The sequence below is a fragment of the Salvia splendens genome, chromosome 15 (genome assembly GCF_004379255.2).
Source record: "Salvia splendens isolate huo1 chromosome 15, SspV2, whole genome shotgun sequence".
NCBI classification, from domain to species: domain Eukaryota; kingdom Viridiplantae; phylum Streptophyta; class Magnoliopsida; order Lamiales; family Lamiaceae; genus Salvia; species Salvia splendens.
In genome coordinates this window covers 843,869-869,490 of record NC_056046.1, presented here as the reverse complement: position 1 = coordinate 869,490, position 25,622 = coordinate 843,869, and the positions used below count along the sequence as shown (strand labels likewise).

At 33.5% G+C, this 25,622-nt stretch overlaps 4 protein-coding genes and 1 pseudogene across 12 annotated transcripts; 1 reads left to right on the top strand and 4 right to left on the bottom strand.

The window, feature by feature from the left end:
• Positions 1-477: 477 nt before the first annotated feature.
• On the bottom strand, positions 478-7,013 carry LOC121768350 (phosphoinositide phosphatase SAC2-like). Its single transcript, XM_042164825.1, has 16 exons — positions 6,492-7,013; positions 5,567-5,771; positions 5,301-5,466; positions 4,536-4,758; positions 4,216-4,292; positions 3,907-4,094; positions 3,730-3,827; positions 3,486-3,619; positions 3,298-3,393; positions 2,590-3,025; positions 2,328-2,449; positions 2,103-2,210; positions 1,670-1,858; positions 1,264-1,440; positions 1,072-1,165; positions 478-965 (listed from the first exon to the last, which is right to left on the bottom strand). Exons 1-16 carry the CDS (start codon positions 6,621-6,623, stop codon positions 843-845), a joined length of 2,568 nt encoding a protein of 855 aa, XP_042020759.1. The 5' UTR covers positions 6,624-7,013; the 3' UTR covers positions 478-842.
• A 5,917-nt stretch (positions 7,014-12,930) lies between these two features.
• LOC121769239 (pentatricopeptide repeat-containing protein At4g32450, mitochondrial-like) lies at positions 12,931-15,061 on the top strand. The gene has a single exon (XM_042165980.1). It carries the CDS (start codon positions 13,039-13,041, stop codon positions 14,935-14,937), a length of 1,899 nt encoding a protein of 632 aa, XP_042021914.1. The 5' UTR covers positions 12,931-13,038; the 3' UTR covers positions 14,938-15,061.
• Positions 15,062-15,595: 534 nt separating this feature from the next.
• LOC121769240 lies at positions 15,596-18,791 on the bottom strand (annotated as a pseudogene).
• A 1,981-nt stretch (positions 18,792-20,772) lies between these two features.
• Positions 20,773-23,141, bottom strand: LOC121767605. 9 transcript variants are annotated; one of them, XM_042163919.1, is made up of 12 exons: positions 23,032-23,141; positions 22,917-22,967; positions 22,675-22,848; positions 22,489-22,591; positions 22,271-22,410; positions 22,042-22,120; positions 21,861-21,938; positions 21,567-21,711; positions 21,406-21,507; positions 21,196-21,339; positions 21,052-21,124; positions 20,773-20,968 (listed from the first exon to the last, which is right to left on the bottom strand). In XM_042163919.1, the coding sequence occupies exons 7-12, from the start codon at positions 21,872-21,874 to the stop codon at positions 20,916-20,918; spliced, it is 531 nt and encodes a 176-aa protein (XP_042019853.1). In that variant the 5' UTR covers positions 21,875-21,938; positions 22,042-22,120; positions 22,271-22,410; positions 22,489-22,591; positions 22,675-22,848; positions 22,917-22,967; positions 23,032-23,141; the 3' UTR covers positions 20,773-20,915. The 9 variants fall into 9 exon arrangements, with proteins under 9 accessions (XP_042019853.1, XP_042019850.1, XP_042019851.1 ...); XM_042163916.1 differs by having other exon boundaries at positions 22,675-22,967; XM_042163917.1 differs by having other exon boundaries at positions 22,917-23,127.
• On the bottom strand, positions 22,067-22,974 carry LOC121768575 (E3 ubiquitin-protein ligase MIB2-like). The gene is made up of 4 exons (XM_042165107.1): positions 22,917-22,974; positions 22,675-22,848; positions 22,271-22,410; positions 22,067-22,120 (listed from the first exon to the last, which is right to left on the bottom strand). The coding sequence occupies exons 1-4, from the start codon at positions 22,972-22,974 to the stop codon at positions 22,067-22,069; spliced, it is 426 nt and encodes a 141-aa protein (XP_042021041.1).
• Positions 23,142-25,622: the final 2,481 nt, after the last annotated feature.

The following is a 25,622-nucleotide window of genomic DNA, read 5'->3' as shown; positions in this document are numbered from 1 at the left end:
TTAAATTAGTCCATGGATTTGAGTCACTTTAATAAAACATTTGTCCTCAAATCAATAGGTCAGATATTCGAGTCCTATCAAATTAGGTTAAGAATTTGAATTATCATAAACTAGGTCGAATACTCAAGTCACATTAGGTGTGGTTGAATATGAGGTCTGAGTTAATTTTTTTTTTTTTTTTGAAGTTCATGGATTTGGGTCACATTGATAAAACATTTGTCCTCAAAACAATATGTTGTATATTCGAGTCACATCAGATTAGGTTAAGAATTTGAATTATCTTGAACTCGATCAGATACTCAAGTTACATTGGATGTGGTTGAATATGAGGTGAGTTGAATTTTTTTTTATTAGACAAAATTGATCTCGTGATGTTATGATGTTTGTTGGACTTGCTCTAGCATTAACACAATTAATCTTAGGCTAAATAAATTTTAAAAAAAATCGACACAAGTATAATAATTAAAACAAAGAAGGTTAAATAAAATTATAAATAAACTTGATAACAATATATGTACACGAAAGGCGAAACATAGAATTCCCAACAACGGATAAAATGGAAACTATTATTTACAAATCAAAGGCTAAAGAAAAGTACTGCAGTGTTACTATCTCTACTAACTCCTCAAGCTGTGAACAATTACTACACCGGTAAAATTAGTTGGTTGAATGTACAATTTTCTGTACCCAAAATTTCTCCATCCCTTTTCTGCCTTTGTTTCTTCTCCATTTATTTCTCAGTCACCTACTGATCCACATCCTTTGGATGGATTCACCAAGTCAAATAATGGAGCCTATGTTTACTGCACTTTTTCCACGGAACGAACAATCGTTCGCAAGTCTTAAAGGAAAAGCATGTTGCTGTGGTTGTTGACCCAATGCACAAAGCGGTCGGAGTATTCGGTGAGGTCGACAGAGCTGCTGGCAGAACCACCTCCGAGGTCTCCGCTGGCCATTTCCTTTCCCTGGAATCATAGGTGTGTTGTAAATGGCTGGTTCTAACTTATTTATCGGATTTAGCAACGTTTTTAAGGTTGTGGATTGAAAAGTGTGATGAAAATGAAAACTGACCTTCGAGCTTGATCCAGAGTGATAGCATGGGGTTGATTCCATTTTAATTTCGCCAGAAGACATCCCAAGGCTTGGAGAACCGATTAGCAATGATCTGCAACGAGCAAAGATACAGTTAGCAACGAGCAAAGCTAGCAATGATCACCAGCATGAACCTTCGGTTTCTGATTTTTATGAAATGGGGTTTGTTACCTTTCGTAGGTTTCCTCTTCACAGGAGTTCCCGGATGAAGATAGCCAATCAACATCGAGAAAGTTGGAACAGTTGAAAGAATCTACACGATCAACAAAATATGTGCTCTCATTTTCGAGAAATTGCTCTTCTTGCACATCAGGGAACAGCTGCTTGCGTGACATTGAGGGAGTGTACCTAAGAAGCAGCCAATATAAGATCACTAATAGAAAATAGAAGCTCGCGGATATTTCATGCTTCCCTAAATTATTTCTTAATCCAAGCATATGACACATCCACAGTTGTTATAATGTAGTATTGTTTACCACTGTCAATTTCAATGGCGTGTGATATGTTTCACATTTTTTATCGAGAGGTTTTATGTGATCAAAGTAACATTTACTTCTGGAGATGTGATAACTCGTACCGGGAATAAGTTATAGCAGTTTCAGAAGTTGAAAATTCTGGAGTTGATTCGGAAAGACCCATGTTACAGTCTTGAACCTGAACAGCTAATGGCCTTTGAGAACTATCCATCTCAAGGTCCTTCTCGTCAACAATGGGCGAGTTGTCACAGAGAATGTTACCATCAGAAAATGATCTTTTGATTATTGACCTGCAAATTCATTTGTATTGCCATTAGCAATGCAAAGCATAATAACAAATACTTGCAGTGTTTTCAGTTACATACAAACAATCCATCCTTTTTGTCAATAAGCATTTTGGTGAGCAAAATTGTTTTGTTTACTTTTTCAAAAAAAACCCATAATCATATTATGAACAAATTGAAGAATTCATATAGTATCATGTATCCAACATGAGCTTTAAAGTGGTGGGTGCAGACACGTATTGTCAAATACCTAGAATTTTCCAAATCAGAACCACGCTTTCCAACACCGTAATGTTGGTCAGAATCCAGCTCCCATAGAGCTGGCTTACCCTGCTGCGGCTGAAAATGACCCAAGAACCTGCTCACAAGAAATTAATCATATAACATAAAATATCAATCCAGTGTTATACCAAAATGAACACTTTAGTGAAATATAGTATTTGATAAACTTCTTTTGCAGGACTAATTTGCTTACATATTGATGGCATCTTGTTTATCAGCATCCATGTATGCGTTACTATAAAAACGCTGCAGGGTTCTCAAAAACTCTTGGGACTGCGTTGCTGCTTTCCACTGTCCTCGTCTCTCAGAGAAGATCTGTTCATTGTAGCATGAATCAGGTGGTCAAGAAGAATGGATTATTCCCAAAATATAACATTTTAATGATGTATATATTTTAAGGTGCTAGAGATCAATAAAATTCCTTTTTTACTTCTCAGTTTAAATATAAGTACTACCTTATTATGTGCTGCAGATCCACCGTACTGCAGGGCAAGAGTGTCGCCCATAGCTTCATAAATCTTCATTAAATCATCTGCCAACGGGGAGTCTAAACTAATACTAGGACAACTGATATACCCTAACGCATGCAACTGATGACCAAGAGCAACGAGCCCAAACACATATTGAGCAACATTTGTCCGGTCCAAACAATCTATGCAGTTTGTTCTTAATACCCCTTTTTGAAACAATGGAGACTTTACAACAGGAGAATCATTCACATCAGAAGCATCAATTCTATCATCAGCATTCACATCAGAGACAGTTCTATCTTCAGCATTCACATCAGAGACAGTTCTATCTTCAGCATTCACAGCATGCCCATCTTCAGTCATAACGAAGAGGTCTTCATCCAGGCAATCATCGTTACAATTATTACTGCATGGGAGTTGGCTGCATAAGGAGAATCAATTGGTTAAAAAAGGGTGCAACAGAGAAAAGGGTATATAATCCAAACAAAGTAATTAACAAAAAGAGGTAATATTAGCAAACATATTGATCCAAAAAATTATGCAATAAAAAATCAGAACAGAAACTATCTAAAAAAGAACAAAGCACTTGGGTTATCACAAGACATCATAGTCTTCAACACTAAATAACTAATAAGCATTAACACACCCAGTTAACCCTTCAGTATTTAGCAGTGGTTCAATTGCATTCCTCACCTTAAAAATGGAGGTAATTCACAGTAGAAGAAGCCGGTTAAGTCCAATGCATTAGCTGCTACTTTGACTAAATACGCCAGCACGCTTGCTGCTTTGCTGTAGACAGAAACGCAGATCTTAAGGTTAAAATATTCAAGAATGAAGGAAAAATACGGTAAGAAAGGAAAGGAAGAATTTTGCATTCATACTTTCGTGAGTATTTACTCAAATCCCAATGAAGGAACTTCAAGCGATTTTCATGCGCTAGATCTTTATTGATGACTTCAATAGCATGAGCAAACTCCGCACGAAGAATAGATTCCCTTGGCTTCTTCTCACGAGTCTGTAAATTGAGGAAAGGAGTTTTAAAATTTTGTGTAGTTATTAGGAGAGTGTAAATGGGGAATCTGCACCATTAACCGCATCAGCCCAAACATTTATGCAAAACTTTACCTTAATCAAGTTTAAAATAATTATAGGATTCCCATATCTCTTAGCTAGATTCTCAAAATGAAGCTTAGTGGCATGATATGCATCATCCTTCTTTGACACTGCATAAAAATACAGTTAGAAAAGTGTCTTATAAGAAGTTAAGCACTAAGATAATATTAACAATTTTATGAATCATACATATGATATCAGGTTTAATATTCAATCTTGAGGTCTCTTGTGACCAAAAGAGTGGTATCGAACCCCGGTTCTGCACAACAGAAGATATGTGTCTCGGTCTTCCTCCCATCACATCTTCAAGCACAATTTGTTCGGTCTCAACATCATTTGCCACACGACCCTTTTCATTCACCCCGCGTTTCAAGTATCTGCGTCAGACAAGTGGATTTTAGTACAATATTTTTACATAGTTGAATTAAAGCTATAAAGAGTTAAAGACCCATTGAAGAGACAAAATCATAGTATTAATAATGCGAGAATTCCAAGGACCTGGTTCCAGCATAGTGACGTGACCGTCTAGCAATAAGAATCAGACTGAAATCATGGCCAGATACTGAGAGCTTAACCTGTTAAAGATTCAAAATTAGAAAACCAGTGAGCAAGTAGTTGATGAAACATCTTATATAAATCACAAAAAACTATAATATACTACCATGGAATGTTAAAATTTTATATGAATGAAGCCAACAGCGTAAAAAAGGCATGGTTGGTAAACCCTTTAGAGATAATCTTATAAGCAACAAGTTCTATAACATATTTAGAAAATAAAGACGATGGGGCACTTATGGACTACTTTCAAACATAGTTACCTGTTTAAAGAATCCATAAACTAGTGCTACAGTCCAAACCGAATTCTTCAGTTGATTACGAATACCACGAGTTAAGAACTCATTCCAGACAAACATTGTCTCATAAAGGGATAATCCTGTTTCATGATTGCTTAGATTCCTTTGAAGACTAAGCATGACATGGTAGGAGTAGCTAAAAAAGAAGTCCTTGGTGAGATCCACGTTGCGCAAGAGCTTCTTGTATCTAGTTATCAACAAAAGAGAAGGCGGAGGCAAAATAATTTAATAGAAGTCCATCTCAAAAGTTAGATATAAGAGAACAATTCTACTAAACATTAAAAAGGCAAGAAATGTCCCCCTGAACTCTGATGATACCTTGCCTGATTCAACATGTTAAACTAACACCACAACACCAATGTGGTTTTCCCTGCACATTAACTGAGAATAGCTAGCAATGGGCACTAAGAACAATTTAACTAAGGCTGATACACTAAGAACTGTGCTTATATCTCTAAAAGGAATATATGGAAATAACACTCAGATACTAAAATGGCGTAGACAATGAGTATCATGCAAGTAATCGACAGACATTAAAGAAGCATCGGAAATGTAGAACTGGCAAAGACCGCTATAATATGAAAAGGAAAAGCATTAAATAGCTAAGAACAACTATATTAACAGTAAACAACAAATAAGAAGCTACAGAATCATAAAAAGCATATTTAATCTTATAGTTCTGTCCTCTCATAACAAAGCGACTTTTTTACATGTAAATTGGCAAAAGACCTGTTCTCGTTCTTAGAATAAGTCATATTTGAGTTGGCAGAAGAATGAGGTATTGGGATCATCTCGCTCTTGGCAATGGAATATACAGCATGACCACAAATCATGCCAATCTTCTTTCTTTTAGTGATAATAATCATGTAATACGGTCCCAAGAATTTTATGAATCCTGTAACCAAGAGAAGAAAAATCACAACAAAGTCAAGCAATATATATATAGTCAAGCAAAATCTATTTGCTGGGTGTGATATTAACAAGATTTAACATACCAACAATTCCATAGCATATGGTGACAAATTTTAGTCCACCAGTAGACTTGTTTCCATCAGCAATTGTTTGCAGGAGTGCAGATTGTTCATCCTGGGAGTATATTGTCGAATCTTCAATAATACAAAGCTCGGACTGCTCTAATCTGCTTATCTTCAAGACTTTCCAGTACTTTTTCCTTCTCTCAAATCCAAACATATAAAAGTTCTGGAGCAGCAAGAAAAAAATGAGAAAGCGGAGTCAGGGACAAACATATGTGTCATAGACTCAGTCAGATATGTTCATACAACAAACTCTGAAATAGAAAGAAAAGAACGTAAAGACAGGTACTGTCAAGCTCCCTAATGAAAGCAAACAATGCTGGTATACAGTCTGCAAGACCTTTAGTTAAACAGTCTACCCATCGCATGTTATCTCATCTTCAATCAACAAAAATGCAATTATAATATCTTTCTCTTCCAAACCATCTTAGTTTCATATAGCACCCAACAATGATCTAAGTTCTATACCAAAATAAATTCAATGAATATAAGTAGGAAGGATCCAAAAAGATGGTTCAAGGAAAAAATGCAATAAAAGAGCAATATTGTATAAACAAGACAAATTAAAGCTAAGCCCCAGCAGCTTACAGGGTAAAACACTAGAAAAGCTGCGTTAAAGACTGGATTTTCACAAATCTGAAGAATTTTCACCTCCAAAAATCCTTCTCCTATTCACTATCACATCTCAATAGATTGAAATCTGATGTTAACGTCAAAATGTTCTACTCCTTACAAATTAAGCAAAAAAACAAACTTAACGCAGCTCCACCAATTAAAAATCAGCAACTTTTTTTCCAAATTCAAACCACACAAAGCAAAAATATGACATAAAAAACATTAATTCACGTTCAAACAAGCAAGCAGCAACGAGATCAGAGAGTTATACCGAACGAGTTTCATAGAGCATGAATTTCTGAAACTTTCCGTCGCCTCCGCCGCCGCCACCGCTAACGTCGTCAAAGCTCGCTTCCGCATTGGATTTGAAGTTCGTTTCATTCTCCATCTCCATACTTCCCATTCCCGAGCCTCGAGCTCGGGCTTCTCAAATCCAATTATCGCATACAAATTCTCCAAGCAGAAGCTGCAAGTCAACTCCGCTACATAAACCCTAGCTTCGGCAAACCAACTCAGCTCACGCACACACGCATCAGAAATCCAAAAAAATACAACTCTATACCACACCAACAACTATCACTACAATGAGACTCGATTTCGACCTAAAAAATCGCAAAAAATCCCGAAAAACACGAAAACAACAGAAATTATGCAAATTGAGGAGGCTGAGATTGAAATAAGGCCTCTCTGCGCGTAGATCGAGAGAGAAGATTGAGAAGCAAAGCTCCGGCGACTGCGTCCACACAAAAATTGGCGTGTAGAGAGAATAAGGAATATTATATTTTCTTTTTATATTTATTCTGTAGCTTTGTAATTATTGGGTGTCTTCGATTTTTAAAGAAGCCTATATTTTTACAGTTTATTTCTTTCCTCTAACTAAATAATGAAAGAAATTTTATTTTATTAATTGCGGCAGTTGTTCCATAATTATGGCTCTTAATATTATAAGGCGATAATGAATATCATGTTTTTTTTAGGTCAAATTTTATTTTTATTAAATGCACACGCAATCATCGTAGTCTATGAATGTTTTGATTCAAAATATTTATTTGGCCCAACATAATTATTACTATTATTTTACATTTTATCATCTTTCTTTTAAAGTGTTACTCGTATGCTTATTTGTGTATTTTAAATATTTATTTCAAAATATATGGATAATGGATAAATTGTACTTATTTTTTAATAATTTATAGAATTGATAATGTCGCTAATAATTTTGAAATAATAATTAGAATAAATAATGTTATTAGATTGGTGCTCACTGAATTTTTTTTCCTTTTATAATTGAAGAATAAATATGTCTACAGATTTTGATCCTACTTTACTTCCATGTATCATAGCAATTCATTGACTGATATTAATTATAGTATTATGTTTTATTTAAAGTAATCAATTCTTCTAAGTTTTATTAAATAATATTGATAAATATTTATTAATAATGGTCCATAAGTGAAAAACTGTGTTTAATTAATAAAGGAAATAAATTTGTCATTGAGTCTGTCTAATTGTCGCCATAGCTCTAAATCATGTGAGATTGCATTAACTAAATTAATTGATTTTAATTGATCTTGATTGGCTAACCGAATCGTGTGTATGTTTTTGTGTGGTAGGATATGTTTACTTCTTAATTATGGTCGAAATCAAATCAATATTACTTTATGAATATTGGAGAATTTTGTGTGAATTTGTTAAAATGCTAATTCTAATATGTGAGTTTTAAAATTTTAGTTTAATTAGTTATTAGAATAATTTTGTCACATGTAAGGACTAATCAAATAGTAGTATGTCATTGTGTCGACATGAAAAAAACTGAAATAATTAAATTGAACACTACATCAAGACATGAAATAACTTTCGTTTTCGTTGAATATTGTGCGTGATTTTTGAAATGGTTAAAAATGACTTTTAATAATATTCTAATAAATTAATTAATAAGATGCTGTAGTTCACCATCCAGAATATGCCAGCTGTTTACAGCATATGCTTAATTAGTGTTCCTACTCACATAAGTCAAATATTCGGTGGCTTTATTTTATTTTTATTTTTATTACCTTCTTTCTTATGTTTCTTTCTTATGTTTTTCAATTTACCATCCAATTTTACCTAATTATTATAAAGTTATTTTTGCAGCAAAAATTTGTCCCACGTTATTCTTTCAAGTTCAACAGATATTATCAATCCAAAAATAAAAGTCATAAAAGTATAAAACTCAAAAACTGAATCTTTCAACAATATTTTATTTAATGGAATAGTATTAGTTTTAATATAAGGATTAACTATGTTTAAATAAATTATTGCTTGGTTTATCTTCCCATCATTAATTCATTTCAACAATATATAAATATTCAACGAAATAAAGAAAATTCACGTTGATTCCTAAACACCTAATTCCCATATAAATGGAAATTGACCAGCACATTGTATATGCATAATATATTAATTGTGGGCCTGTTGATTCATAATTCATGCATTTTGGTAAAAGTATCATCCCTAATTTTAAAAATAAATCACACATTTTTTTTTTCTTTCTTAAAAGTGTAATCCATACGATTGAATTATTTTGTCGTCGGTTGCAACTATATCAAGCTAAGAAGAGTATTTCGTGTAATGAATTTTGTTTAATTTAGAGTTAAATACACCTGAAAAAATATTTGAAAATTATTTTAATGCTAATTTTCACGTAAACGCAATTTGTTGAGATGACAGCTTTGCCACGTGTATATACAACAGTGATGGATACGTGCTTTCACGCTCAATCATCGGCCCAATAATAAAAATCACTATCGTCATTATTTTCTGTTTTTCTCAGATTGGCCCCTCAACTATACATATACTCACAAACTGCCCCTATTTAGATTTTTTTAAAGGCAACATTTATTCGTGAATTAAATGTTGGAAAAAATTTGTTATGTGCCAATAAATACTGACATATAGTATTATTTTTCTATGATTTGAATTCAAATTAAACTGCTAACGGTTTCATCTAGCTTGGATTGATTTGGTTTTTGAAAATTCAAGTTATATTTTAACAATATTGCATTCAAATTGGCATAATGACTGAATTTTTTTGACTTTTCTTCATTCTTTTAGAATGAAACAATATACCGTAAATTTGATTGAACAACATCATGTTTATTTTGTTTGCATTTATCAAATCAATATACTAACTTGTCTTGCTATGCTAATATTTTGACTTAGTAAATTTTGTATTTTTTGTATTTTAATTTGAGTCTAAGTCTACACACAGAAACGTGAAATTACGTGAGAGAGAAAGAGAGAGGTGAATTGTTGAGGAATGAGAGTCGAGACAATAGAATATATTATTGACAAAGTAAAGAAATTTGTCACTAAGTTAGAAACTTCTATTGGTTTGGTGGTATACATACTTGTAATTATTAATTAATTACGTGATGATTAATTTAAACGGAGCATATATTTTTCTACAATCACGTCGTACTCAATAACTCGAGCATTGTGCTAATCAAAGTTCACACCAATCATGAATTGCTTTACTATATATTACTTCCTTTTTATCTTAAAAAAATTCAAACGGAAAGTCGTCAAATATGAATCTAAGTATTTTATTCATAAATATGGGTTAGTTTCTTTTAAAATTATCGAATTATAATGTTCCTATTAAAAGGGTATTTATAGGTGGCTTTCAAATTAAAAAAAACATCCGATAAATTACGACAAACAAAAAGATAATTGTTCCCCTATTTTGTTACGTGAATAAAATGCGATGCAGATTGGCAATTTGAAATTCCATATAATTAGTATTTTTAATTTTCCTTTACCTTTTACATTTTAATAAATTGTAACGAGAAATGTGATTAGTATGCCAAATAATTGTCAAAAACAAAACCCTTTCAACAAAGAAAAATGATAGCTGTGGACTACACGTCATTGTGCAAACAATATGCATTCATATAAATGTTTGTCATACTAATATTGATTATCAATTTGATTAACTATTCATGCAATTATACATACATGAAAGGTTCAATTCAAATTCAAACCGTGGCAAATTTTAAAAAAATATTAATAGGATCTCTCATACTTTTATACTCCATTTTCTGGTATCAAATTGATAGGGCGAAATATAATTTTTATTTTTTTTTATAATGAGATTGAGAACAACCCATTTTAGTGAACTGCATTAGAAAGATATTCTCTCTATAATTCGAACGCGTGTATGTATTTATATGTCAAGAGAGATGCATCAATAACAATATCATTGTCATTTAATTAATTTTCTGTTTACTTCTTGTCATTTATTAATACTACATTTATTCATATCGAATAGTCACTATGTATCTTTTTCTTACTAAAATAATTACACGAAAAAACATCGACCAATAAAATAATTATACAAGCCTGATTAAGAGACATAAACCTGTAAAATGAATATGACATCAACAAAAAAATTCACGTGCAATATCATCAATCAATTGCCAAAATCAAAATGTAATTTTAAGTGGCTAACAACATTGGACAGCAAAGGCACTTATGAAAGTGGATTTAGATATGGATATGGCCTTTGAGAAATTGAAACTGTGGTTGTAAATTATAGCTTGTGAAAATCATGGGTTTATTTAGAATTGACCACTCAACCATATCACGATATTATGAGGTCGTATAACACAATTCGATAAGGTTAAACACAAATACGATCACAATCAGTTGTGGAGTTGTTTCATAAGACAAATATAATTATAACACGAGCACTATAGTAACATCATTCATTTTATATTGACACGACACAATAAGTTACATGTACAATATAATAGTCATATAAACTCTCGGTTCTTAAAAGATGGAGTAATAGTAGTAGTATTTTTTTCTGTCCACAACCAATGCTCTTGTAGTAATAGAGTTATTTCAGTAGAGTGTATATAAAAGTTAGCCTCCTTAATTGTGGCAATTGTTCTATTTGTAAATAAAGTACGTCCAATTTTCTGATTTAATGTAGTATAATTTCTTCCCCATGTTTCATGCTTTATCAATTTTTTTATTAAAATTGTTATAATCTACTAGAAAGACTATTTGGTTATGGACATAGAGAGTATGTTGATGCTTAAACAAATTCTAACTTATATGATTAAAAATATTTATTAAAAAAATAATATGGTTCATGTGTGTGTCGTACTTTCTTATTATACTCATATTTATTTTTTCATGGATGTTACCGACAAAATATATTTTTCAGGTTCACAATACAACTTTTTATCACATAGTGAAATTGTTTTTAAAATAAAAGACAAAGATAATATTATATTGATAATTGTGGGCGTGTAAAATGTGTTGGCCAATGGGGCCCAAAATAATGACGATGTCTTAAAAAAATGGTGATTAGTCGTTGTTGTGAAGGGAAATGGCTTTATATACATTTTCGATTTAGGTTTAATTAATTGTAATACGATGTATACGTATATGTGTATACTATGATTTACATATTTATTTATATTTTAAGGGAGTATTTGAAAGTGATTTTAAATATATATGAAGATTGAGTGACGAAAATATGGGAGTAAGTTGGTAGAACTTCGTTGGTGGTCGTTTTATATTTAGGTTTGATTAATCGGTATACTATATATACGTATAGATAATATATTCTTTTATGTATTCAATTATTTTGTTTGATAGCTATTTTGTGATTTTAAAATATAGCTATTTCCAAATTTCCATGCTTGAAGTGTTGAATATACCTAAACCATATATTAAGATTATTTAGTGAAATTGAAATCCACACGTGGCCGAAACACATGCTTACGAAGACCAAATCCTTTTTTACAACTCGTCAATTTGATCGAAATATCCCACATATTGATTTATTATATATTTCTCATATATTAATTTTTTATCTTGCTAAGTCATGATAGTCTTATAAAATAAAGATAATTATATGTGTGGATTATTGTATTTTTTTCGTTAAATCAGTGTAGTCTTATAATTATTTATAAAACTATTTTGACTTAGAGGACAAGAAAACAATATATGAAAAAAGTATGATAAATCAATAATACAAGTACTATACTAAATAATAGAAATATGGGAGATATGAGATATGTGGGATACTTGTATAAGAATATACCATATGTATTATGAAACAAAATAATTTTAAAAGGCAATTTCTCATATAAACTATGTGCGAAATAAGAAATTGACGATTCTTATATAAAAACACGTTGAATACAAACGATAATAAAAGTTACTGTGTATTCAAGTTGTCTATGAATTTGAAGTTGAGTTGATCGTCTTTCAATCGATAACGTCAAAAATGATCCATTAGTTTCTTGTTTTGTACTATATTCGATTGATATTAATGAAATATTACAACATATTTATACGTTTCACTTGGGAACACAACCCATTATTTAGAAAACGATTCACTAACTTTATCACAACTTCAAATTCCTCGTAACAAAATAGATGTTATTTTCAGCACAGTAGTCTCGTAATTATTATAGATGGCCATTTGACTTCCGTCTTTATATTAAGTATTAACCATAGATCATTTATATGAGTTTATTCATAGATAATCATATATAGTAGTAATTATTAGTAGTAGTAGGAGTATTGGTACTAATTTTCAAATCAGCAGTAAAAATATCTGGAAAATTTTCAATTGGGTCGAAAAAAGTGGGCCTCATATAAACGGATCTGGTATTGGAATTTTAGACCCGACCCATTTATGGTTACCCATTTTACTTGCGTTTCACTTTCTGGATTTCAGCTGTCACCAAAAATTGTGCAACGCCGCGACCTAAAATCGATCGACTCACTGAGTTGCATCGGGCGAGTCCACTCAGGCAATGTACACAAGGAGAGCTGCGGTCTTCACGCTCACTTCTCTGAGACGCGCAATCAAGGTATGCCGGAGAAATTCCTCCGATTTTTCCTGCTCCGTGGAAATCCCTAATTTTGCTAGAAGTTTCAGAGCTGGAGCTGAAACAGCTGACGTTTACAACAATTTTGATGGGGATAGCGCTGAATATCAATCTGGTTACGTGAATTTCAATCGAAATGATCATTTTAGTGGCAGGAGTTCAGGGGGAATTGAGCAGAACCAAAACCCTAGTAGGGTTTATGGTCAAATTGGTGCTAAAAGATTGAATTTATCCGATTCGTATGGTAATGGTAGCGGTGGTGTTCGGAATCAATCAGGTTATAATTCTTCGAGTTTTGATAGTCGGAATCATGGCCGGAGTTTTGGCGGGCAGATGGGAAATGGAACGTTTCAGCAGAATGTGAGCTCTAATGGCGGAGGTTTGGATGCGACGCCACTTAATCATGGCGGAGGGCGTTTAGAGAATTCTAGGGGAGGTTCTTATGGTGGGAGGGCAGATATGCAGGTGAAAAATGGTGGTGATTATGGAGTTCATCCTCAAAATGTTGCTGGGAGTTATCATTTTAATTCAGGGAACTACCAGAGAACTGTGAGTGAATCGCAGAGTGGAGTAGTAACGGATTTTGGAGTATCGACTGATTTGTCTATGAATGCGGAGAGTCGAGCCACTAGCAAACTGGATGATCTTGACCAACTCACAAGGGGAGGGAAAGTGAAGGAAGCAGTGGAGCTGCTGGAGCTGCTTGAGAAGGAGAGGGTCCGAGTTGGTATACCTCGGTTTATGGCATTGGTTAAATCATGTGGTGAGAATGAGGCTTTGGCTGAAGCTAAATCTGTCCATAAGCATCTTTTGAAGACGATGGCTCATCTTGAAGTCAGAATGTATAATCAGATAATTGAGATGTATTCCAAATGTGGTTCTATGGAAGATGCTTTTGCAGTCTTTGATCAAATGCCTGAACGTAATCTGACGTCTTGGGATATTATGATATCTTGGCTTGCTAAGAATGGCCATGGAGAAGAGTCCCTTGAATTGTTTGCAGAGTTCAAGCAATCCGGGCTAAGACCTGATGGACAAATGTTTCTTGGGGTGTTTTCTGCCTGTGGTGTTATAAGTGATGTTGTTGAAGGAATGCTGCACTTTGAGTCCATGACGAGAGATTATGGTGTCGTTCCTGGTATGGAGCACTATGCTGGCATAGTGGACATGTTGGGAACTGCAGGGTGCGTAGATGAAGCCATGGAATTCATTCAAAGTATGCCAGTCGAGCCATCCGTCGAAATATGGGAGACCTTGCTGAAGTTTTGTAGAATACACGGAAACGTGGTGCTTGGTGATCAATGTGCTGAGCTTGTTCAGCTCCTTGATCCCACTCGCCTGAATGAGCAATCGAGGGCAGGCCTCATACCACTGTCTGCCAGTGATATGAACAAAGAGAAAGAGAAAAAGAAATCAACTGGTCAAGGCCCCCTCGATGTTAGGCATAGAGTCCATGAATACAGAGCAGGAGATAGATCCCATCCTGACAATGAAAGACTATACGGATTGCTGAGGGCGTTGAAGCAGCATATGAAAGAGGTTGGATACATACCAGAGATAAGATGTGTGCTCCATGACGTGGACCATGAAACCAAGGAGGAAGCTCTTATGGCTCATAGCGAGAGACTTGCAGCTGCACATGGTTTCTTGACTTCTCCAGCACGTGCCTCTATACGTATAATAAAGAATCTCCGTGTGTGCACCGATTGCCACAATGTGTTTAAGATCATATCAAAGATAGTTGGCAGGGAAATTGTTGCACGAGACAGCAAGAGATTTCATCATTTTAGAGATGGATCATGTAGTTGTAATGATTTTTGGTGAAAGAGTCTGCTTGATTTGAGATTATTCAGGAATTTTACCTTATTGTTCTCTGTCATATACAGATTAGCTTGTGCTGTAATTCTTCTTCTTTTAACAAAGCTGGAAAATTTGCAGTCTTTCTGGAGTTGCTCAGTTCCATATACATATATTGGTGTTCGTTTGATTTGCCGTGCTACTATGTTTTTACTTCGCCACGTACTCACTTTTTTATCTGCCAGCTTGAAACGTTACAGGATTCTATCAAGACCTGATTTATGGAAGTAAATGGCTATGGTGCGGATTGAAAGGGGAGATGTTAAATGCTGGGTTTTTAGGTATGCTGTGTTCTTTCCGTCTGAACCTTTAGATTTTTCATGAAATTATGCTTGGAATTTTTGCATAACCTTGCTTTATTTAGTCAGACACTGGTTTCTTCTGTTTCTTGGGCGTGTGTGTATATATCCTATTTAGTTTTGCTTGTTGGTTTCAATTTTCAAATTTTGAGACTATAGAATTAGACCGAGGAAGAATGTCAATTGTCACCTGTAATTCAAGTAATAGCTGTCAAACTTGAGCATGATTTATGTTAACGAACCACCTCATTAAACAAAACTGTAATGAGCTTTTAGAACCATAACTGATCGCCCTTATGGATTGTTCAACATTAGGAGAGGTGGAGTTTTTGACAACAGAATACCAGTATAAAATATAAATTAGGAATTAATTGCATTACTATGATAAATTACCGAAGAAATACATTAGAAACATAGGAATAGTTCCTTCAGGCTGATTGCATTCCACATTTCATCTGCCATTTGTTTGTAAACCCTCTCTGTAAGATGATAAGAGTCCCAAAACACATACTTGCTTGGATTCTCACAGACTTGAAATTCCTTCACTGGCCTCTTCCCCCCACAGCTGAACACCGCATTCAAACGCCCAGTCCCACAGCACGCCATCCTCCCTTCCTCAAACCCTGCAAGACATGCTTCATTGAAAAACGAGGAGGGGCGTGTAAGTACAGAAATGTACAAGGTGTGTGTGTATACCGTATTTTAGGGGCTGGGTTGTCTTTTCCACAAGACTAGTTTTGAAGTCATAGAGGAAATACTTGAAACCATACAGCTGTTGATCCATTTTCACCAGCAAAGTCTCGAGTTTTTTGTTATGTAGTTTCGATAGCTCTGAAACTTCTTCCAAACATCCACCATCTGTTTCCGGGTTGAGAATTCTCAAGCCTGGTAAACATCCCAACTCTCCTAAATTTAGGAATATGAATTTTCTGCCCCCTTTTTTGTGTATTGCCTGCCAAAAAAATTATTAGTATCAAGAACTTGAAATTTGGAGAATTGCCAATTTTTTTCTGCGTCTGTCTCTCTGCCGGAGACTTACTTTCACAACGGTTGTTAGATTCCCGAGCACCATGTCGACGTATGGCGAGTGGGGATAGGAGGAGAGGATAGTGGAGTTTAAGAGGAAATGGCTCATATAATCATTGCTGCCAATGCTGAACATGTAAACTGCAGTTGATGAAATTCTTGCTGCTCAGCTTTACCTATTTTCTTGCTTAGTTCAGCAATTTCTCTCTTGTAGTATTTTAGCTGTGTTTTGAGATCAATTACCTATAAAAAAAGCAAAATTTTAAAATAAATAACATTTGTAAGTTAAAAAAAGCATAAATTTAAAATAAATAACATTAGTTCAGATCATCTTTCTTTTTCTTCAAAATTCATTTTTAAAAATTAAAAAACTTAATACTTGAATTATACATAATACATACTAGTATAAAAGTTCATTTGAATTATTCTAATCTATTATATTAATAATAAAAAATACTTTATATTTTCAGTTTGATTAAGATTTAGTTATGATTTTTTTTTGGATTTTTAGAGTTCGAATTTATAATCTCTCAAATACTGAAAGTTTAGATTGGTTCAAATTCGATTGGAAAGTATTTGTTTGTACTTGTACACACACACTACACTGTAGGTGCAAATTTGTGTAGGGCATAGTCTTTGAATTATGACATTACAATGACTATTTCTAGAAACTTAGGTTGGTGGGCCATAGCCATGTGAGTTTCTCAGATATTTTGTCGTTATTGGGCCTGGCCATCTTCTATATAAGTCCAACAATTATTTATTTTAGGGCCCATTCTCTACTAAACCTAAGTCTATAAATAATTAGATTACTATATCCGTCCCACAATAAGAGTCTCATTTGCCTTTTTCGTACGTCCCACAAATCACCGGTCTCAAATATGCGCAAGTCCAGCACCTAGCTAATGCCAAGATCATATATTAATTAATTAAGACAAGCCAATTATCAATAATATACAGAGAGGGAAATGTTATGCTACCTCACCCCGATCTTCGTATATATAGTCCGACCCTTTGTAGAAAGGCGGATGCCCGACTGATAAATACTAGAAATGGGAAATTTATCGATTTAGTATATATAGATTGTGCCGATTATTGAATTTGCATTCTCTCAGCCAAAAATAGGCAAGTGACAAACTACAACACTGTAAAAGCAATTCAGAATAGAAACATCGCCAGATCAACAACGAAATTGTAGTGAGATTGCAAACACGCAATCGAATACTACTACATTAAGGGCATCAGCAGTGGGGCGTCCTATGGCGCACCACCTCATCAGTTTTATCATCCTACCTTCTCACCTCCTACCTCCTACTACCTCCTCCTCGCGCTGCCATCGTCCGCGACCATCGTCCGCGTAGCCCACAGTGGGGCGGACGATGGCGCGGCCGATGGCCTATCGTCCGCGGCCATAGTCCGCGTAGGCCGCAATGGGGCGGGCGATGGCGCCGACGATGGACATCGTCCGCGCTATACTCCGCGCCCTTAGTATAGGGCGCGACGATCGTCCGCGGCCTATGTCACGCACCCGCAATGGGGCGGACGATGGCGGGCGCGTGCCATCGTCCGCCCCATTGCGGATGGCCTAAAAGTAGCGGAAGAACACAAGAAAATATAAACAAGTCGACGATGGTAAGCGACATAAATATTCAGAACTCTTGCGGTTATCCAACAGCCTCAATAGCAAAAAAAAAAAAAAATCCGATAACCACAAATAGTAAGCAATAGAAATAGAAAACCTACTCATTTAAACAATAACTAAACCATGACCTTAAATAGAAAACTCAAGTAAATAGCATGAATACTTGCCCCAATTAACTTGATACTATTGTTTTGTGTCATAAACCTTATTCCAATCAAATTAAATAAAAACTCTAAATAGAAATCAACTTACATTTACACTATTGAGATATTTTTCCTTGTCGACTCTCACGATCTGTCCCTTCTTCACTAACAAAACCATATCAAGAAACATAACACTTTTAGATAGGAAAATAAAAACTACTGACCTCATAAAAACCAATATACAAAGTAATTGCATTTGAACTATGTAAACTTCTACGTTTAGAAAGTAGGCTCAATTGAAGTCTGTAACAACATTTTTTTCTGTGTCTGCCTCTAATTACTGACCGTTAAAGTGCAATTACTCTACAAATTAAGCAATTGAAGTCTGTAACAATATTTTTTTTTTCTGTGTCCGCCCCTAATTACAGACTGTTAAAATGCAATTACTCTACAAATTAAGCGCAATGCTTGTAGATTTTACGAAAATATCAGATTTTTGAATGTATATAAAACTGACTGGAGTAAACTGGCTTCTTGGGCTTGGCGGTTTTTGCTCATCTTTGGTGTCAGCAACCTTCTTCTCGTTCTCGGCGGATTGCACGGCTCGAATCGGGCTTCGCGGTGTGGCGGCGTGGCGGAAAATGGCCGCGCCGGAGAAAGAGCCGTGAGAGAGCAACGCCATAAAGAATTTAGTGACTTGTGTTAGATACGATGAGGTTTGATATCCATGTACGTGATAATTTGTTTAATCTATTTTTTTATTGCATTTTATTTTATTTTATAAAATTGTTATTTTGTTGTTGGTTTATTTAAAATATTGGGCCTCTATAGGCCCAAAGGAAAAAATCTTGTTTGCTCAAAGCCCAGAATCGAAAGATAAAAAGGCTAAATAAAAATTACCCAATTAGATAAAATAAAAGATTAAGCTCGTCCATGTACTTACGTTTTAATTAAATTTCTTATTCGTTATGCAAATTATTATTTTGCTGTTATTTATTTTTATATGCTGTGCCTGTTGTAACTTACTGAATTCGCGACCCAATTCCACAAGAAATTCAAAAAAACTTATCAAATCTCGATCGGTATTTTTTTTTAAAAAAAATTATTGGAAATTAAAATCTCAAAGCCATAATCTTTTTGATCTAGAAAAAGAGGTAGAGATTAACTGAGAATATATTAATTCTCATTCGAGATGCGTCTTTACCTACTGAAGTTTTGTGATGGCATGTTGAAATGGTAAATGTGAAGAAACATGATGCATCAATGTATTGGGACTTTAGAAACAACACGAATTTTGCAAAATTAGCAAAAGTATCAGAAAAATAGAAGAAAAAGTAATTTGAATATTGTTAGCGAATAATATGACTCACTTTATAACAAAGAAAAAGTTATAAAAAATGAAAGTGACTAATTTTATAAGATAGACTAAAAAAAGACTTACTTGATAATAGATGTTAATATATTACTACTATTTGCAACTTTTCTAAAACTTTCTTATTCGTCGATGTAAATTGAATTTGAGTCATATCTCAAATTAGTCGGTCAAACGGTGAAAAAAAGGTATTGTCAGAGCTGCGAAATAAGATGAGAGATGGCCGATTGACCGAGATATTGGTTGTATACATTGGGTGGGAAATTCCGACCCTAGGAATTTTGTTATTGGAGATGTCACTAGGCGACGGTTATATATAGTATTAATATAATATTAATTTTATTAACATTATAAATTAACGGTCTCAAATCCAATATAATCAAAGACCGCAGCTTTCATAAACTTTTATTTAACGAAAATGAAGAATAAAGAAAAAAAAAATGCAGCACAATTTATTAATCAATGTGGATGGAGTATATGAAACAAATATTTGCTATGAATTATGAATCAATGTGGAGTATTTGATAGTGACAATTGAATATGATCCAAAATATTATCTCCTCCAAAAAATGGGAAAATTCTACAATAGAATACAACTCAAAATCTGGTCGGGGCTGCTCATCTGACTCAACCAAACAAAGTAATCAAACAAACAAACTCTGCCAGTGGCGTATGCACATGGGAACAAGGGGTACAACTGTACCCCCAAAACTTTGTGCTTTAATATTATATGTAGTACCATTTTAACAAAATTGATTTATGTCACAATGGAAAATGCCCTCGTTTTCCATATTGGAGATCCAAGATCAACCCTTCTCAATCGCATTCCCTTGTTGCTTTTGTTTTATCTTCTCGAAATTAACTTTGTTTTAATCCGTATGACCTTTTTATCAATTTAATTTTGTTTTTAATTCATATCTCCTTCACAATTCATTAACTTTGTTTTAATCCATATGACTTTTTATCAATTTAATTTTGTTTTTAATCCATATCTCCTTCACAATTCATGTTTAAGTTTCATTATTTGTTTCGTTTTTAACAAACATTTATTAGTTTAACCACTAACTTATTCTTTTTTAATTTAATTTTATATTCTTTCATATTTAATTTTCATTAATTATTTTTAATAGATACTTATGACTAATATAGAGTAAAATATTTTACAAACAACTCAAGTTTAATTACTAATTTGAAATAAGTATCATAAAGTAATATTTATAAAATTAACCTCCTCAGTATATTATATATATTAATATAATTAATATTGCTAAGTAACAAAACATGGATACTTGTATTTCATATGCATAATGACTCTCTACGTGACACTATAAAATAATTTTTTATTTATTTAAAATGAAGTTTTTTGGTAAAAAATAAAGACATATTTCATTTTAAATATTAGAACAATTAAGAAAACATAACAAAGAAAACAAAATTGATTAGTCACATTGTGAAATTTTAAATCAGTAATTTTTTTGAACCCCCATATCGAAAATCCTGGATACGCCACTGAACTCTGCCACCATAAAAACAAAACACAATTAGTATCAAGAAATGTTTTAGTAACAAAAAAAAAAACATTAGAATTTGAGTAGTTACCCAAATGCATCACCGGTTTTCCTGTTGTGAGGATCCAAGGAAAAGGCAAGGCAAGGCATGCCATGAGGAATTTCTTCACAAAACACAATCATTACACGTTAGATGAGGAATTGATATGTAGTTTGAAGATGATCACATTAATACCTTGACTATCTCATAAACAATTTCTCCTTCGAATTCATGGTAAGGGACGGCCAAGTCTGGCTTGAGTCTAATGCATTTCTGAACATTAAACATAGCACGATTGCATTGACCCATGCGCGCTTCACACGTGCTTAGCTTTAATACCTACGCATCACATATATGGATGAGAAGAAGATGATCAACTGGCTTAGAGAAAAAAAAGTTTACTACCATTCTATAGTTTATGATGGAATCGCTGTATTCCTTATTGCTCGCATATTGCTTCCCTCTGATGTCTACTTCTGCCAAGCAGATTGTCATTTTCTTCTCCATCTGCATAAATACACATGTTATGTTGCAAATTCAATTGAAGATCAAAATTAGTTTCAAACCTTTGTTTTAAATTCTTCAGAATGAGTGTACTCGATTATGCCATCAACTGTCCAATTTGGATAATGTGCAATTTGTTCAGTCACTGGAAACAAAATCTCCACAGCAGCACGATTACGCAGCATCCTGAATTGGTTTAGTAAAATCCTGCAAGTCGTCATTGTCAATAACATTATTCTACGAGTGGCAAAAAAGATTAAACGACAGTGAATTGGTTTTAAACAAGGATGTCTGCAACAAGAGAGGCATAGAATTTAACTGCTTGAAATGAATCTGGATTTGCTTTAACACTTAACAAATTTTGTGTCATCTTGTTTTGCAGCAAATCCCAAAGGACTTAACGCGGTGTAATGCGAATTTGGGTCCGCACCAGCCTGCCAAGAGAAACTACTTAACCCATGATTATGAAAAGCTACTAAAATACAGAGCTAAAGAAGTTTATAACAAGATACATATTTTCATTTCACATAAACATACCTCAAGCAGCAGCACATTGAGGCATTCAAATGAGTGCACATAAAAGAGGGGTGTCCGCAATTGCATCATAATAAGACGGCTGCAAAATGGATAGCAGATTATATAATAAGCAAATACAAGAAATATATTCATAACTTAATCAAAAGATCATATATCATCACCAAAGTGTGTTAATTTATAAATGAAACCAGTTGAAGTTATCAAGAAACACAAAACAAACAATGACTACGTTTGCGCCATGAGATAGGAGACACTTGACAGCCTCAACATTTCCACGAGAAACAGCAATCTGTAAAGGTGTTCCATCTACAGAATCTCGATCTACCAAACCACCTTGCATCAGCAACAATTGCACAAGCTCGATATTATCTGAAACCAAACCAAACCAAACCAAACCAATCGATTAGAGCTTACAACAGCATTACAACTAGAAAACCAGCCACTCACCTTTTAGAACTGCATAGTGCAATGGAGTGAATCCCTCAATCAGTTACACCATGATGTTTGATGAAAAACTTCACAGTTTTGGTGTGTCCCCCTTTCACAGCTTCTGCCACAGGAGTAGCATACAATCCTCAGATCAAACAATTCAAGAATTATAAGTATCAAATTATTCAAAATAAGGAATATTACTCTTGAAAGTAAAGGAATTTATATAAACTTGGACGCCCTCTATCAAGAATTTGCAAATATCAAAATGTCCGATTCCAGCCGCGTGATGCAACACATTCCGGCCAGTGGAGAAATCGTAGTATTCATCGCAAATTTTCCGCAGCTCCAACTTGTCATCAACCTTTTTACTAATTGCTGCGAAATTAAAAGTATTACTAGAATCCGACATTACAATAATTGGAAATCAAGAAACAAGATTTCACCCTTGAGTTGTTTAAGGTCTCCTTTAGCCACAGCTTCGAAAATCGCTGAACCTGCCATTTTTACCAACTGTAAAATGAAATCAAGAAGAATACAATAGGGAGTGAATCAAGTTACCAATTTCAGGAATAGAAGCCGTGGCGTTCAAATTCTTAGAGGAATCAATTTTAACCGATTCACCTTATTTATGGAGTGCAATTCTTCTTCAGGAGATAGTTTAGCTGCTGATCAATTTTTTTTTAATTTGTAGATAGCGAAATGCCCAAAACTATTAATCCAAATTCCAATGGCAATAAATTAAGATAAATTATTCATTTATAATAAACAATAACATATTACATATTTGTAATCATAAAATTCCAAGATAAAATTTAATGTAGATAATTAAGAAATGAATTAAAGATGGTACTACTTCCGTCCCAACGAATTAAAGATAGTACTCCTTTTCTATTTCAGTTACCAAAACGGTGCAAGCATAATTTTCGTTTACCAATTTTGTAGTTTAAATAACACTCCAGTATAGGGGTGAGCAAAAAAATCGGAAACCGAATATCCGAACCGAATCAAACCGAAATTTTGAAATTCGGTTCGATTTTTCGGTTTTTCGGTTCGGTTCGGTTTTAAAAATAAAAATATTTCGATTTTTCGGTTCGGGCGAAGAAAAAAACCGAAAAAACGAATTATATATACTCCCTCCGTCCCACATAATTTGACCCAGTTTTCCATTTCGGGACGTCCCACATAATTTGACCCATTTCACTTTTACCATTTTTGGTAGTGGACCCCACATTCCACTAACTCATTCCTACTCACATTTAATTATAAAACTAATATATAAAAGTAGGACCCACATTTCCACTAACTTTTTCAACTCACTTTTCATTACATTTCTTAAAACCCGTGCCCGGTCAAAGTGTCCCAAATTATGTGGGACGGAGGGAGTATATTCTATTAATTTAATATATTATATTATATATAATATATATATATTCTTTTAATATATTCTACTATATAATATATATTATATGTATTATTAATTTTATATTATAAATAAATATTCTATTAGTATATATAAAATAAAATAAAATACACATATATAAATATATATTTATATTATATTTATTTTTTTCAGGTTTTTCGGTTTTTTTCGGGTTTTTCGGTTTTTTAAGTTCGGTTTCGGTTCGGTTTGGATTTTGAACTAAATTCGATTTTTCGGTTTTGGCAAAAGAGCGAACCGAAACCCGAATGCACACCCCTACTCCAGTATTTTACAATAATTTAATCATTTGCATAGTTAATTGGGGCGAATTTTTTATTTATACCATTCAACCTTCGGACTTATTAGAACTATTAAAATATGGATGATTAAAAATATTTTTTTAATAAAATATTTGCACAGTAAGATTTTAAGATTGAGAGACATATATGCCCTACTAATACTAATACTATTACCAGGGACGGAGATAGAATAGGCCAAGCCACCGCTCCAGCGGGGGCTTGGCCGGTGCCGTCCTCTTAGAATCTGATGTAGTGTTTTCGTACTTTCTTCTTTACAGAGATAGAATAGCTTGAGAAAGAAGATGATGGAGAAATAAAGGAAAGAGGGAAGAGAAACAGGCTGTTGAAAGATAAATCGGAGTTGCATAATTATGATCTCGGTAACAGAGAGCATATTTAAATCCTATTTCTTGTTTTGTGTGTTTTGGAATATATTACTAATATTTGTTCTTTTTGAAAAATGTTTTAATATCAATTACTGTACTATTTAAAATTTTATAATTTTTATTTATATAATAACAGTAATATATAAATCAATTTATTTATTAATATTTTGTAATTTTATTATTTTTATTTGTATAATAACATTACTGATTAATATTTTGTCAGCAATTATTCATCTCATATTTTATTTTTGATCAATATGCCTATACATATTCATTTACTATTTTCATTAATTTTAATAAATAGATTTCACCTTCTACTCATATTAATTACTCCTATTTATAAAATTACTATATAGAAGACATATTTGTCTAATATTTTTCTTTTTTACTATTTTTAATACTATTATAAATGAGTCAAAGTCATCGCAAGTGGACAATACGAGGTATAGCACACTTTGGTGTATTTATAGTGAAATTTTAGCACCGGCTTAGTACAATTTCTAGTTCTGTCCCTGACTATTACTATATGCCCTACTAATACTATGACATTACGTATTATTTTATCATGAATTTTTTTTGTTCAACTTTAAAAGATACATTAGTCAATTATAAATGTATGAAGCAGTGACATTTTCTTATGCCCATCGATTTGACTTTATCAAAGCAACAAAAATTATTTATTATTTAGGCGTGGTGGTGGTGGCAACAAAACAATGAGAATGTAAGGAACCAAACTTCCAACCTTTTTCCCTAACAAACACAGTTTTCAATTTTCACCTAACAATACCATTTTTTTCACTAGTTGCCAAATATGAATTCCACAACCAATTCAGAAAAAAAAAAATACCCTCCTTCACTCCATATTGCTTGAATCAATTTTTTTGACATGAGAATTAAGAAAACTTATTTAGTGGGTTGAATGAAAAGAAAAAATTAGAAGAAAGAAGAGAATAAAATAAGAAAAGATCAAATGTTTCGTTTCTTGGCAATAAAGGAAATAACACAATGTGTGATACCCTAAAATAGAATCTGCTTGTGTGATAC